Consider the following 15,658-nt stretch of genomic DNA (forward strand, 5'->3'; position numbering starts at 1 on the left):
TTTGTATTTCTCAGGTGTCTGGTTGTAACTACACCTTTCCTCCACCACAAGTAAAGGCATTCAATAAAATTAGGTACCGTCCTGTTCTTCAAAAAAAATAGCATTTGCTGACTGATATCCATGCATATATGGTTAATTTTCCACATTTAGAAAAGGAGAGGGAGATCAGGGAGAGAGTGAAATCATTGTGAGAGAGAGAGAGAATTGTGGGGGTCATATTTGCTATATTTATGATCTCTCTCTTGTTCAAACTCTTTGGAAGGCTCTTATTCTAAATTAGCAGTAATAGAAAATGGAGATAAAGATATCTAAGATAAGAAGTGGTCAAAGGCATCTGAATTTTAGTTTATTTTTTTAACAGATATAGAGAGAGTAGTTTTGAGCCTCTCAGGTGGGTCTAGTAAATAACACATTGAGGCCAGGTGGTCAAGAAGTTACGTGAAAGTTTTGTCCAAGTTTTGAATTTCTGGGTCACCATATATGCACCACCTGGAATTGTTTGTGAAAGGTTGTTAAAAGATTGCATGCATTATGTTATTTTTCATGACAGTAGGGTCAGTCGTTTGATCGATCTGTATCTACAAACGAAAATGTGGCTTCAAAGATCAGGAAATGTTGGGTCAAAGATCGGTGCAGGTGGAAATGGGTTTATTGCACTTGCCGTAGACAAGGAGAAGGGAAGCCAAGCAGCTCTCAGGTGGGCGATTGATAATCTTCTCACCAAGGGACAAACTATTGTTCTAATCCATGTTGTTCTCAGGGCATCCTCATCTCCATGTAACTCTCTCTCTCTCTCTCTCTCTCTCTCTCTCCCTCCCTAATTTATCAATTTCGATTGATAAAATGGATGAAAAATAAGTGACAGTGACATATTCAACATATCAGATCTTTATAAAGGGTGGATCAACAGCCACCGTTAGAGCACCCGCTGGAGGCTCCCTCTAGTCTATTTGGAGTGTTTTTTTTTTTTTTTTTTTTTTTTTTTTTTTTTTTTTTTTTTTTTATTGCTTTTTTTCACATGTATTTTTTTTAATACTTTTAAATATTTTTTAAAAAAATTTACAATAACATTAAAAAAAAATTTCTTAATTACTAAGTAACAAAAATTAAAAAATCCTAGCGGGAGGACCAGCATTTTCCCTTTATAAAATATGCAAAATGTTAATTTTTAAAGTTTGATGGCATTTTATGTATTTTTATCCCTCGTAGTTTGAAGGTGGTGCGAAATATATTTATCCCTTTATCTTAATATAATTTTATTCTATTGTGACTATGAGGAAATCTAATAGCTAGAGTGCTTTCTACAAGCTTTTAAGAATTATTATTATTATTATTATTATAGTATATCAAACTTCATTTATTTCTACTGTTATTAAAATTTCCAACAGAAAATTTTCCCTAACTAATACCTAAAATATATAAGAGTGTAGTATCCTAAAACCCTTGCCTTATATGCAGGCTTGCAGCTTTCGTTCAGAAAAGATTTTATTGATTGATGAATATTAAAAACACATCAATTTATAATTTTTCTTTTATATTTTTTTTATAGCTATAGTATTTCTAAACAATAATATATACATCGATGATAGCAAAAGCATAAATCAATAGGAACAGTTCAAAACGAGAATTACATGCATCGAAGCAACAAAGCTTTTGGTGTCAGTCTAGCTAGCAATGCTACTAGCTCTGTGCGTCTTCTCTTCTATTATTTTCCCTAACAAGAAATTATATTTGCAGAACTTACGTAATTTCTGTTAAAAAGTGAATAAATATAGAATTTATATAAAAAAATTATTAATCAACTCTGCTCTTTTTCAAAAGAATTGCACACTGTTTACGCATTTTACGACTGTATCTAACATTGCTTTTAGCTAATATTCCCTTTGAATGCAAGATTATGAACTCTAATTACTTTTTATGGTTACAGATGGGGGCTGCCAATACATCATTTGTGACAGCAACAAAGCAGCTGCCTCTCCGCACGCACAAAAACTTGAGAAGGAAACCAAGGATCTATTCCTCATCTTCCACTGTTACTGTGCTCGTAAAGACGTAGGTTTTGGGGAGTTTCCTATTGTTTTTCTTTTTTCTTTTCCTTGCGATGAGAAAATATGTTCTCCAGTACCATGCATGAAAAAGAGTCATTATATATGTTGTATTTCTCTTGATGATACGAGCTTGATCTTGTTCTTTCTACCATTATTTGTTTTGGTTAGTTATTGCTCACATGTATGATGACATTTTGTCTCAGATACATTGCGTAGATGTTGTACTCGAAGACACGGATACAGCAAAAGCATTGACAGAGTTCATTTCCTATGCTGCAATAGAGAACTGTGTTCTTGGTGCGTCACGACATGCATTTATTAGGTAATTGCCTCACCAAAATATATATATATATATATTTATATGTTGCACATTCACTTCAGCACCATTAGCAAAACTTTTTCCATATTCAAAGAAGGCTTACAGACAGGCAGGGCCAGTTTCCTGTCGGTTGTCATCCTCAATCAACTGGAATTTACCCACTCAATTCATACTAAAAAAAGAAGTTTAAGTAATTCATCTTTCAATTGAATAACATATTTTCAAATCTTAGTTTCAATTATTTTAAGGAATCCCATAAACCGAACCATGCTTTGTGGGCAAGCTTAAATTGAAGCTGCAGGGTTCAATACTCAATTGTATGGCTGTCATTTAAGAGACAGTATATAGTGTTGAATTTCAGAAATACATCCAACATACTAGCTTCTATATATGCGTTGACTAATGCTAGTTTGCTTACTTCCAGTAGTTTCCTTATGCAGATTCAAGACATCAAGCACATCGAGTAGTGTATCGAAAGGGGCACCAGATTTCTGCACTGTATATGTGGTCTCCAAAGGGAAAATTTCTTCTGTACGAAATGCTGCTCGTCCGGCTCCCTATGTTTCCCCACTACTTGACCATATTCAGAAACTAAGTAACAGCATTGTAAAAGCTCCTGAAACACCCCCCAGACGTAGCATGAATATAAGTGGTTTGTTCCTGTGATGTTAAATACAAACTTCCCTCAACTTCTGTTTATTAAGTACTGATAAATATTCATCCTTTATATGAAGCAGATAGGACATCATTCAAGCCTCGAAACTCATGCGATGACTCATTCAGGTCAGTCATGATAGATTTCCCCAATCACAGATTATATGATGCAGTGAGCTTGCAAACCCGAGTATTGTGGATATCGATCAATGTTTGTCCGTCTGTCCACAATGAAAAAGGGATTTGAGGGTTGAAGGGTTTTAATTTTTGCTTGATAAAGACAAAATCTTTCTGTTTTAATCAATCAACGAGTTCTGTGAACTTTTAGAACTGACAGGGTAATCCAGATGGAAATTTGAGCGAACTCCTGTCATACTTCCAGCATAATCATTGTTTAAATTCTTAAAAGGGGACAAGAGGTAGAGAGAATGCCATTTATGTTTCCATTGTTTTCATTAGCTGTTTGATATTCAAATTTTGACTGCCTCTTATGCTCTGCTCAGCATCAATTGGTTGATATTTGAAAGCTCATGATTGTGATCAGATTCTTTTATCTTCTTGGCAAGTTGGCCACTTTGAATTTCAAGCACCACCCTGAAGAGTTTTAGTCGTTTGAAATCTAAATACATGACCAGATTATGTTAGAACTTTTAAAATTGAACTTGTTCCATTCATATCATTTGATCTGATTATATTTGATTCAATCCTTTTTATTTTAATCAATAGATTGGATTATATATAGAATGATCAGAGTAGACTATAATTTGACTAATCTACCAGAAGTTTATATGTACACATATGAGGGAACAATAATCAACAAAAAAGAGTGCTGGAATACAAGTTTGAATGCCATTTGCCGTGACTAAACGCAGGCCACAATTCACAAAAGGAGGAAGAGGTTTGAATGTGAGGTCCCATCTGGACATGTCCGAATCAGATACTGACATATCCTTTATAAGTTCTGGAAGGCCAAGCACTGATCAGATGTCTTCTTCCCTGTACGATTTTTCTGATTCGGCCCCAACCTCGCAGTTTTCAACCAGCTCAGATCAAAGCACAGGATCAATACGGTTGGGACCCAAGTTCAATGATCCCAACTTTTTGCACGATTTATCATTCTCACGGGAGAGCAGTAGAACATCATCTTCATGGTCGTCTCAAAACATGGTAACGGTATGATCTTCTTAGAAACAGCTTTTCTTTTTATACACTATCCTGTGCTGGAAGCAACCATATGCACGCGTGACATAAGTAACCAAAAATATTCGATAACGGTAATCTGTTCGATAGTGATCTTATCTTATACAGCAAAGATGAGGATCAAGTCATTAATTTGTATTAGCACATTCAAGATGGGGAAAAATGACAGTTTATTCTTATTAGTTTTACCATTTCTCTCAGAAACGAAGATTTACTCGTTGAATTAAAGGAAATATACTAGTTTTACAAAATAGGATTTATGACTCTATGAGTTAGTTATCTATCTTTTGCACGATATTATTCTGAATTGGTATTGCGCACGCTATCATGTATACAGTGGAAGCGTGTAGCAGAATTCCAACTTGGCAAGGGCGCTAAGCCCCACATCCTAACCCAGCCTTATTTCATTCAAGGAGCATACTTATGCTGAAATTTTCAAACCTAGATTTGGTGTGATGTCGTGAAACCACCACAATTTAAGGCTTCTTTTGGTTGGCTTGCCAAAGTATAGAGCAACCCAACTCAAAGCCTAGGACAATAATATGTACCTAGAACTATCAGACATATGTTGCATATAATAATATATTTGTGTTTATTTCACTTTTAGTGATATAAATCCTGAGGATTTGCTAAATTCGGATACAATGTAAAATTTTAAACCAACTAAACATTTCTATATTTCTGAAGTTCCTTTCTTTTACCATTTTATGTTCTTTAGAACATGAAGCTTAGAGAAATCAAGCCATTTACTACTGTCATCGAGCCAATGGAAATGCCATGTCCACTCCGAACGCTTGAACAAAGAATATCCCTCCACAACTTGTTATTTGTTTAAGAAAAATTTTCCCAGATAAGCAAAATTTTTCCTTGATACCGTTCCAAAAATACACAGCAGATAGAGTATAAGAAATGATACAGTGTCCACTTGTGATATAAAAGAAAATGAAATACTTCCAATACTCCCATTTCTTATGAATCTCACACAAAAATTCTTTTCAATGTTCTGTAACATATCTTAAACCCCAAGAGGATTATAGGAATGCGATAGCCTACCCCACATAGCCAAAACACATGCTGACCTTGAAGTACCAATGTTGCTAAAAAAGATGGTACTATGTTTAGGTCACCAGATGACTTCCACATTTTGTTATTGTTTGAGTAAGATAACTTCCACCTAACAGGTATTAAAAACATACAGGATGATGTGGAAACTGAGATGAGGAGGTTGAAGCTAGAGCTAAAGCAAACAATGGACATGTATAGCAAAGCATGCAGCGAAGCCCTTACAGCAAAACAAAATGTATTGACAAAAACAATTATACTATGTGCATTCTCAACACTCAAAGATAATTCCTAATGTTGTACTTACCATAGGCAATGGAGCTGCAACATTGGAGACTTGAAGAGGAGAGAAAATTAGAAGAGGCAAGACTGTCAGAGGAAGCTGCACTGGCAATAGCAGAGCAAGAGAAAGCCAGGTGCAGGGCAGCCATGGAAGCAGCTGATGCAGCAAAGAGGATTGCAGAGTTGGAATCACAAAGAAGAGCAAACGCAGAAATCAAAGCTCTCAGAGAAGCAGAGCAAATGAGGAAGGTATTAGATAGTCTAGCCAAAAGTGATATCAAATACAGAAGATACACCATCGAAGAGATTGAGGATGCAACAGAATCCTTTGCTGAGTCTCGCAAGATTGGGGAAGGAGGCTATGGCCCTGTCTTTAGGTGTTACCTTGATCATACGCCGGTTGCAGTCAAGCTTTTGCGTCCAGATGCTGCTCAAGGGAGATCACAATTTCAGCAAGAGGTGAGGAACCAAGAATATCATTTGCCTAACAGATACAAATAAAACACTTGACACAACACAACTCAACTCCATCCAAAATCAAAATAGCAATAAAAACATTACACAAAAAAACCAATTGAAACAATATATGCAGAGCAACTGATTACAACATGCATTTCCAATTTTGGTTATTGATACATGAATTTTAGTTGAATAAAAATCCACCACAATTTCAAGGAGCCTTGGCTATAGACTTGATACCCTTGTCATAAATGAAAGATGCTAATGCCATTGGCTATAAGAATCCTCTACAAGACAACTTGGTCAAGTAAGAGAGAACTGTAGCGTCCCTTTCACAAATACAATAGAAAGGAAAACACCATTTTTCAATCTAGAATTTCACATCACATCATACATTGAGCAGAATAATAGCTGGAAAGACAAAGTTCAGAAGAAGAATATATATAGTCCCAATTTAACAGCTCAAGTCATGCTTAACATCTATGGATATGCTCATAGCTTCATGTGAATTTGATTCTCTGACTATGACCCAATTATCAGCAGAGACGTAAATACAAAACAGGTGTATATGGTAAGGTAACCGGTGAACAGCTCAAATATTTTATTCAAGGTAGGATCTGCAATGATAACCATATGATTAATTCTTTACAACGATGAATATTTCCTTTATACCAAAATAGCTTGTGAAACTACCCGATCAGAAACTTCATTTTCTTAACTGCTTCCTCCTCAATATGACAAGAAAGTCACCAATATAGAACTGAGAGTTGATTCTTACATCTTCCTTGAATATTCTATTGCAGATTGACGTACTTAGCTGTATACGACATCCCAATATGGTACTCCTTCTAGGAGCATGTCCTGAGTATGGCATCCTAGTCTATGAATACATGGCTAATGGAAGTTTAGATGATCGCCTTTTCCGGAAAGGAAACAGCCCGGTTCTCTCTTGGCAACACAGGTTCAAAATTGCAGCAGAAATCGCCACTGGGCTACTCTTTCTCCATCAGACAAAGCCAGAGCCGCTGGTACACCGTGACCTCAAGCCAGGAAACATTTTGCTAGACCACAACTATGTCAGTAAGATTAGTGATGTCGGATTGGCAAGGCTTGTACCTGCAGTGGCTGAAAATGTAACACAGTACCACATGACGTCAACAGCTGGAACGTTCTGCTATATTGATCCAGAATATCAACAAACAGGAATGCTTGGTGTAAAATCTGATATCTATTCCCTGGGAATCGTGCTTCTGCAATTGCTAACAGCCAAGCCACCGATGGGCCTGACTCACTATGTTGGAAACTCTATTGAGAAAGGCACGTTCACAGAGATGTTGGACCCAGCTGTGACCAATTGGCCAGTAGAAGAAGCCTTGTGCTTTGCAAAGCTATCACTTCAATGTGCAGAGCTCAGACGAAAAGACAGGCCAGATCTTTGCAAGGAAGTACTGCCAGAGCTCCTTAGACTGAAAGAACTAGCTGAAGAAAAGATGAACCGCGTCCTTTTAGGTGGCAGTGCTGGCCTCTCTCCAAATCACAGCGCTGTCTTAGTGCAACAGGTAAGTTCCAAAATATAGATTATCCGGAGCATTGGACACTGAATGAGCCATGATACCATTCCATTAATTTAACTTAGCAATTGAATGGAATTAAATCTTCTCCAAATCAAGAAGTAAGCATATAAAAGGCAATACAATAGTTTTCTTTGTGCTGTAGACAATTATTCCTTGAAAAGAAAAACAAGACCAGTCAATGGACCCGAATATGACAAAAACGAGTCTAGGAAGAACACCCATCTACACCGAAGATTGAAACTGTTATTCATTATGCAAAATATTAACACATTTGCTGAAAGTTATGTACTTCGGAAAAAGAGCAACCATTGGGCTCAATAAAAAAGCATACCTACCATAGGTGCTGCAGGAAAGTCTTTGGAGACCGTCCTATGGCAGGCGGGCTATGAGATCATCATTGATAACTGAGCAACAAGACCTAAACAAATGTCAAAGAAATATATTATAATTTGTCATTAAGACTGGCAGCGCACTGGAAGGCACATCTCATAAAACTGGATGATAGAATCATCAAAGTGGTCTCCAGTATCATTAATAACGCATTAAAAGGGAAGCATTTAATTGTAGGTAAGGCCCTCCTTGATGACCTCAAATGTGTTCATTTAATTTGCTATTAGTTAGAATTTATTTAAGACTTTAGAGGGTTGAGAAAAAAATGCCATTGCATATTATGGACTCTGCACAAAAACAGATTGACTAACTTGTAAAAGTCCTGAGCTTGGACAATTATGAATGTATGACGTTGTTGATGCAGGATGTTATGAGTGATCCACTCCTTGTGGACTCAGGAATCTCAAAGAGCAGATCAAGCACATCTTCCTTAAAGGAAGACAGTCAGGCATAGATCGGTAAACGTTTTGAGAAAAAAGCATGTAGATCAAGTATGAAAGTTGCTTTATTTACGTTGATTCACATGATATTGCTAGCAGGTCAATGTGAGTAACTTGAGGCTGAAATTTGTTCAATAAATCAAAATTTGGTCCATATCAGCATATGAAATTGTTCAACTTACTACATAGACCAGGCGCTTGTTCTTTCTTCGACAATATATTCACATACTGAGAAGATTCAGAAGGCTTCCTCTAACTTGAGGTTTCTGTTTTGGAAATTGTGTTTAGAAAGTGAAAATTTGTTTTTGTATATATAATGATGGACAATGAAGTGCAATAAACTATGAGGGTTGATGTTAGTTCACTCCAAGAAGATTTCACGCTAGAAGAAGCACAAATATGGGTGTAACTACAGAGGAAGGAACATCAATGCTGTGAATGTTGAAATCAAACATCGTACTTGCCAAGTTGCCACCTTCCTCTAGACCCAAAATGATCAGCTTTTAATTTTGACTTCCAAGCGTAGAAGCTGTCAAAGTAATACAAGGGTAAATCCCAAGATCGAATTCACAGGGACAATGAGTTTAGCAAACATTTCATTTTCGCAAGACATCATATTACCGTTTAGAGTGACACGAAAGTTTGAAATGATAAGAAAAGATTAAACTAAATGAGTTAGCAATGAACAAAAAATAATAAAAAGAAAAGAAGAATAAATTTTAGAACTTAACCGCTAACTATATTCACACCTAAATGGGGCTATTTACTAAAGGAGTGTGGAATGAATTATGAGAGAAATTGTCGGGAAGCTCAAGCATAAGTAAAGCTGAAAATAACAGTGAATCTATTTTTCTAAAATTGCTAAGAATCAAGAGATTTAAAGAAAATGTGCGGGAGTTGACTTAAACTTGTAAGAAGCAATTAAACAAACACTTGGGATGCAATTTTCGCCCACTAATTTGGTGATGGATTTACTTCTCTTTTCATTTTCTCTCAACCATTTTTTCATTCCTAGAAAATCATGGTCGGATGATATAGCAATGAACCACCATTTTTATTCTAACAAAACTACTTGACAAATTATATGACAATTATATAAAAGTGAAAGAAAAACATCAAAGTCATGTTACTTGTTCAAGTATCAATTGTGCCTTTACGTCTACAATTGATCTAAACCAAGAACAAAGAACTCTAATCTTTTCTAGATGCACATTGAAATATAATCCATCAAGTTAATCATCAAAAGCACTAAATATTGAAGAGAATCCAACCCCAAATAGTCATGAGTTACTCATTGAATCCCAAGCTAAAAATCTAGCCTATCATCTCTAGATTAACAAAATGTTCAAGAAGATTAAAATCCAACATCACTAATTACTGCACTAAACAAAAATTGCAAAATGAAAATACTGTAATCTCCAAATGTGCTGAAAACCCCAAAAGCCGAAGAAGAAGAACCAGCAGCAGAAAAATAATACCGGAAGAAAAATCTCAGAGTAAAAACAATGCTGAAGAAAAAAACAGACGAAAACGGAAAAAGCAAAAACTAAAAACGGCGAGAGCGGCGCATGAAAATTTCTTTTTCTCTTTATACTCTCTAACCCTCTCTGCGTTTTGCCCAGCCCCTCTCTGCGTTTTGAGTGTGCGTGCGTCGTGGCCTTTTCATGCGTTTTGCCAGCCCAGCTTCCGCATTTCATCTCTCCACCTCCTGCGTTTTGAGCCAGTCCAGCAGTTCACCTTCATCTGCGCATCTCCTGAGCCGATTGCTTGCCGTTCGTGCGTTTTGTTCTCTGATTTCGCATTCCACTTCGTGCATGCGTGCTGCTGTCCATTTCTGCCAGCACAGATCCGCGTTTCATGTCTGCAGCCCCGCGTTTTGAGTCCGTGCTGTGAGTGCGTGAGCGGTTCAGCGTGAACTCGTCTCCAGCTCCTGCGTTTGTGGTGCGGCCCTCTGCTGCTGTGCGTTTCGTCTGTGCAGTGCAGTGCAGTGCAGCACCTCGCGTGAGTGGATTTGCTGTGAGGCCACACGGTGAAGCCATGATCGTGCCTCCCCTGCCCTCTTTCATTTCTTGTCTTTATTTTGTTTCCAATCCCTAGCTGCTGTGCGTTTCTATTGTTGCTGCCATGCTAGTTGGGTACTTCCAATATTACCCATATAATTTTAATATCTTTCCCACAATGCCCTGCAATATTAACAAAAATATCAGAATTTAACGTTGAGTCGAGCATTAAACTTTACTATATACTTAAGTGCTTAATTCATTCTTTGGTTAAACAAATCATTCATTTTAGCAACTTAATCATATAATTTTTAACACTTTATCACAAAACAACCATCCTCTGCACGTCCTCCAACCCTGCCATCTCTGTTGCAAGTTAAACCCACAGTTATATTCACTTCGATTCTCGAGTTTCACAGACAAACCATGTTCCCCTTCTAAACGAAGGTGGCGACTTGGTAAGGTTGTGGGGACTGAGAGTTAGAAGTAAATAAATTATCATGGGACCAAAATGTAAATACCTTTTATTTGATTTGGATTCTGATTTCTGAATCCTTGTGGACGAAGACGGATAAACATGACCTCAGAATCATTCAAAGGAGAAAGTAATGGACTGATGGGGACAAATTTCTTCAGGTAAGAGCATTGTGCCCAGTAGTACCTTGTGAAAGTGTGCATGCGGTAATTGCTTATTTAGCAACTTCACTTCTTCTTTTTTTCTACTCGATGAATTTTGCCTTCAGACCACCTTGATTACTTCACAAATCAAAACATGGGTGCATTCCTCTTCATTACTCTTTCGCGTCTCTTCCATGTTGACATTACTCTTAAAACAAGCACATTAAATGTGCAACTCAAGTAGGGCTGGCAAGCCATTCGTATCACACCTGGAGAGAAACGGTGCATTATTGGTTTAACAAAGCCTCTAATACAACGATCAAGGGCCAGCTTCTTGGTATCATCCCATCACTTGTTACTTGGCGCTTGTGGGCTCATAGGTGCAATGCTAGAATGGATAATAAGCATGAATCAGTGGAGGAAGTTTGGAGGAGTATTAAATTCTGGATAGTGAAGATCAGTGAGAAATTAAAAGCTGTCAAACCTATGTCTAGACAAGATGAAATGTTGTTGGCTGATTTAGACCTCTCTTCTAAACCGATTTGTACTGTTGATGCGGTAAAAATCGCTCAACAGGCCGGAAGGGGAGAAAAAGTCATTCACAGCCCACTGGGCAACTTGGGTCTCGTTCGGTGTTGTTTGGTGCCCCCGGTAGCATTTTGGTGCGGCTGTACGGTGGTGGTGCGTATGTCCATAGCGGTGAATGGAAAACATAAATGTAGAGAAATAAAAGAGATGAACACATAGATTTACATGGTTCGGTTTAATGGCTACGTCCATCGGCGTTTGGAGAGAAGAAATCCACTATAATATTCTTGTTTACAGTCTCTCATATCTCATTATACAATAATGATGCTGTATATAAATTTACTGAAGGAGAGACATTCGCTAGAGCTCTATGTTCTCTGGTTAGACGAGAGGTCGAAGAGGAAGAAGAACTGAAGACGAAGAAGAAGCTGACCCAGAGAAGGAGAACCTTTCCCTCTATTTATCTGAATCTATTTTCCTGCGCGTGTCCTCTTCCCTGACATCCCATGCGCCCTTATCCCCCATGACCCTTCTGACCCCCTTGGCGTGCTGTCCCCCATGACCCTTCTGATCGCTTGCCCCTTGACATGCCCCTGGAGCGATGTCCCCTATTATCACCTAGCCCTTACTTTTAGCACTCTTCACGTGCCTCCCTGCCCATTATCTCTTATTGGGCCCAAGACCAATATCTTTATTTTTACTCCCTCACAGTATCCCACGATTCTTAAGGGCAGGTAAGGACCTTGAGAATCTTTAGAGGTAAAAATGTTGTCGACTTGATCTGCCTGGATATGTAGGGAAATAAATTCTGGAGGCCGGTTCTTGTTCATTTGTTCCTCTGGCGCAAAAAACAAATATTTTCGAACTGAGAGTTTGACTGTGTAGAGTGCGAGCATGTGGCTCATCTAAGGCGGGAGATGGACTTGACCGCGTTGAGTGCGAGCGCGAAACTCGGCTAAGGCGAGGGATGGACTCGACCGCATATGGTTCAAGCGAGAAGCTCGGATGTGGCGGGAGGCTGGCTCAACCGCATATGGCGCGAGCACGTAGCTCGGCTAAGGCGGGAGATGGACTCGACCACATATGGAGTAAAAATAAAGATACTGGCCTTGGGCCCAGTAAGAGACAAGGGGCAGGGAGGCATGCAGAGAGTGCTGAAAGCAAGGGCTAGGTGACAATAGGGGACAACAGGAGCATGTCAAGGGGCAAGTGGTTAGAATGGTCATGGGAGATAGCACGCCAAAGGGGTCAAAAGAGTCATGGGGGACAAGGGTGCATGGGATGTCAGGGAGGGGGACGCACGCAAGAAAATGGATTCAGATAAATAGAGGGAAAGGTTCTCCTTCTCTAGGTCGGCTTCTTCTTCGTCTTCAGTTCTTCTTCCTCTTCGACCTCTCCTCTAACCAGAGAACATAGAGCTCCAACAAATGTCTCTCCTTCAGTAAATTTATATATACAACATTATTATTGTATAGTGAGATATGAGAGACCATGAGAGACTGTAAATAAGAATATTATAATAGATTTCTCCTCTCCAAATGCCCATAGACGTAGGCATCAAGCCGAACCATGTAAATCTATGTGTTCATCTCTTTTATTTCTCTGCATTTATGTATTCTATTCACCGCTATGAACGTAAGCACTGTCGCCGTACAACTGCACCGAAATACTGCCGAGGGCTCCAAACAATACCGAAAGAGGCCCAAGTCGCCCAATGGGCCAGGAATGACTCTTTCTCCCCTTCCGGCCTTGTCAGTTTCCCGAGTCGTGCATGCGATTACTTCCCGAGCTGTTTCTTCCGAACCGCGCATGCAACTATTGGTTTCCCGAGCTACGTCTCCCGAGCCGTGCATGCAGCTGTTTCCCGAGTGGTTGTCCCAGTTGGTCATCTCCGAGCTGTGATGGTGTCCGATCTTTGCATCCGAGCTTGGTGTCCGTATAGTGGCCAAGCAATGGTGGCGAGTTGAGTGGCTTCTGAGCTAAGGAGGTGTCGTGCGGTGCTTCCGAGCATCGAGCTAAGTTCCTGAGCAGATGAGGTGGAGAAGGTGGGGGTGTTTGCCAAGCCAAAGGGGAGGAGGACCCCGTGGGGGTGTCTACCTAGCCAAAGGGCTACCGTGGACCGTGAGCTGGCAAAGGGCCTGCGCAGAATGGCTGCCGAGCCGAAGGGTAGAGGAGTTGCGGAAGACCCCGTGGGGGTAGTGCCCGAGCTGGAGGAGAGGCGGGGGAGCTATGGAGGACCCCGTGTGGTGGTGCATCTGCCGGTCCGAATGGTGGAAGGGGATCGTGGACATGTTTGCTGAGCCGATGAGGTGGAGGAGGACCATGGGGGTGTGCCCGAGCTGAAGGGTAGGAGGAGGATGTATGCCCTAGTTGTGGTGCGCCTGCCGGTGGCTCTGCAATCCCTCTGCCACAGGCAGGCAGCCATGGGTCGTTTCCCAGGGGCTACGCCGACGGCTGGCATGGACATCGCCGGCGTAGCCTCGAGCCTAGCCATAGCGAGGATGTGGCCTCTCCGTGCGTACGTGCGCTGTGGTGAGGACACGAACCACCAGGCGCGGCCTCGCGGGAGGGGGATCACGTCACCCCAAACAGAAACTCCCTACGGCCCAAGTGGTGGCCGCCGGAGTGTCAGACGGGCTCACGATGGTTAGTCGTGAGCCTCTCGGGGGCGTTGGGCAACGTTTACACGTTGCCCCGCTGTGCACGGCCAGCAACTACTATGACCCCCGCGGCCGCGACAGAGAATGCTAAGGGCCTTCACGGCAGCTCAGAGTGCCAGCCGGTGGCGCCACACCGTGGGTATGGGCTGCCAATGGGTGCATGGGAAGTGCACCCGTTCAGTTGCCATGCATGGCTTCTACGTGGGTGGCACTGTGCACTTAAGTGCACAGTGCCTACCGTGGTACTATGCCCTGGCTCGTGGCTACTGTGTACTTTTAGATGCACAATATTTGGCCACTAATGACTCGGAAGTGCAAGTGTCCGAACAATGTATATATTTTTCTTTTTGTGGTAGAGCGATTCGAGTGCAGGGGCGAGGAGTTGACTGATTCCCTCGCCTGAGCGAGAAAGATTTAATCATTTCTCACCCACGATCCGCCCATTTTTCATAAATGTAAACGTTAAAGAAATCGAGAATACTCATTTGAGTGTACTGTTGATGCGATAAAAAATAAATCGTTCAACAGGCCGGAAGGGGAGAAAGAGTCTTTCTCGGCCCACTGGGCGACTTGGGCCTCATTTGGTGTTGTTTGGAGCCCCCTGCAGTATTTCAATGCGGCTGTACGGCGGCGATGAGTACGTCCATAGCGGTGAATGAAAAACATAAATGTAGAGAAATAAAAGAGATGAACAAATGGATTTACATGGTTCGATTTAATGCCTACGTCCACGGGCGTTTGGAGAGGAGAAATCCACTATAATATTCTTATTTACAGTCTTTCATGGTCTCTCATATCTCACTATACAATAATGATGCTATATATAAATTTACGAAGGAGAGACATTCGCTGGAGCTCTATGTTCTCTGGTTAGAGGAGAGGTCGAAGAGGAAGAAGAACTGAAGACGAAGAAGAAGCTGACCCGGAGAAGGAGAATATTTCCCTCTATTTATCTGAATCATTTTTCCTACGTGCGTCCCCCTCCCTAACATCCCATGCGCCCTTGTCCCCCATGACCCTTCTTACCCCCTTGACGTGCTGTCCCCATGACCTTTCTGACTGCTTGCCCCTTGACATGCTCATGTTGTCCCCTATTGTCACCTAGCCCTTACTTTTAGCATTCTCCGTGTGCCTCCCTACCCCTTGTCTCTTATTGGGCCCAAGGCCATTATCTTTATTTTTACTCCCTCACATGTACAAAGCCAGTCCATGTAGTGCAATGGAAAAAGGCCTCAACCTGGATGGTTTAAGCTTAATGTAGATAGAAGCAGTAGGGGAAACATAGGTGCTATCGGTGCAAGGGGTGTGATTCGGGATGATAAAGGCAAGATGATTTCCTCTTTTTCCCTTTCTCTTGGCAATGGTACTAACAATTTTGAAGACTTTTTGGCACTTCTACATGGGGTAAAAATGGTTTGGCATTG

General features: G+C 40.6%; 1 protein-coding gene across 1 annotated transcript; it reads left to right on the forward strand.

The window, feature by feature from the left end:
- Nucleotides 1-590: 590 nt before the first annotated feature.
- Nucleotides 591-8,769, forward strand: LOC121247404 (U-box domain-containing protein 35-like). Its single transcript, XM_041145762.1, has 10 exons — nt 591-777; nt 1,928-2,052; nt 2,252-2,370; nt 2,808-3,019; nt 3,105-3,150; nt 3,894-4,194; nt 5,420-5,521; nt 5,596-6,024; nt 6,828-7,583; nt 8,353-8,769. Exons 1-10 carry the CDS (start codon nt 591-593, stop codon nt 8,440-8,442), a joined length of 2,367 nt encoding a protein of 788 aa, XP_041001696.1. The 3' UTR covers nt 8,443-8,769.
- Nucleotides 8,770-15,658: the final 6,889 nt, after the last annotated feature.

Source organism: Juglans microcarpa x Juglans regia, chromosome 1D, assembly GCF_004785595.1.
Source record: "Juglans microcarpa x Juglans regia isolate MS1-56 chromosome 1D, Jm3101_v1.0, whole genome shotgun sequence".
Lineage (NCBI taxonomy): Eukaryota > Viridiplantae > Streptophyta > Magnoliopsida > Fagales > Juglandaceae > Juglans > Juglans microcarpa x Juglans regia.

Bases quoted from the DNA above. Each gene is read 5' to 3' on its own strand.
- LOC121247404 (XM_041145762.1), top strand. From the start codon at position 591: ATGTGGCTTCAAAGATCAGGAAATGTTGGGTCAAAGATCGGTGCAGGT. The intron at 3,020-3,104 runs GTTTGTTCCTGT...TATATGAAGCAG, and splicing joins ACGTAGCATGAATATAAGTG to ATAGGACATCATTCAAGCCT. The intron at 4,195-5,419 runs GTATGATCTTCT...AAAAACATACAG, and splicing joins CGTCTCAAAACATGGTAACG to GATGATGTGGAAACTGAGAT.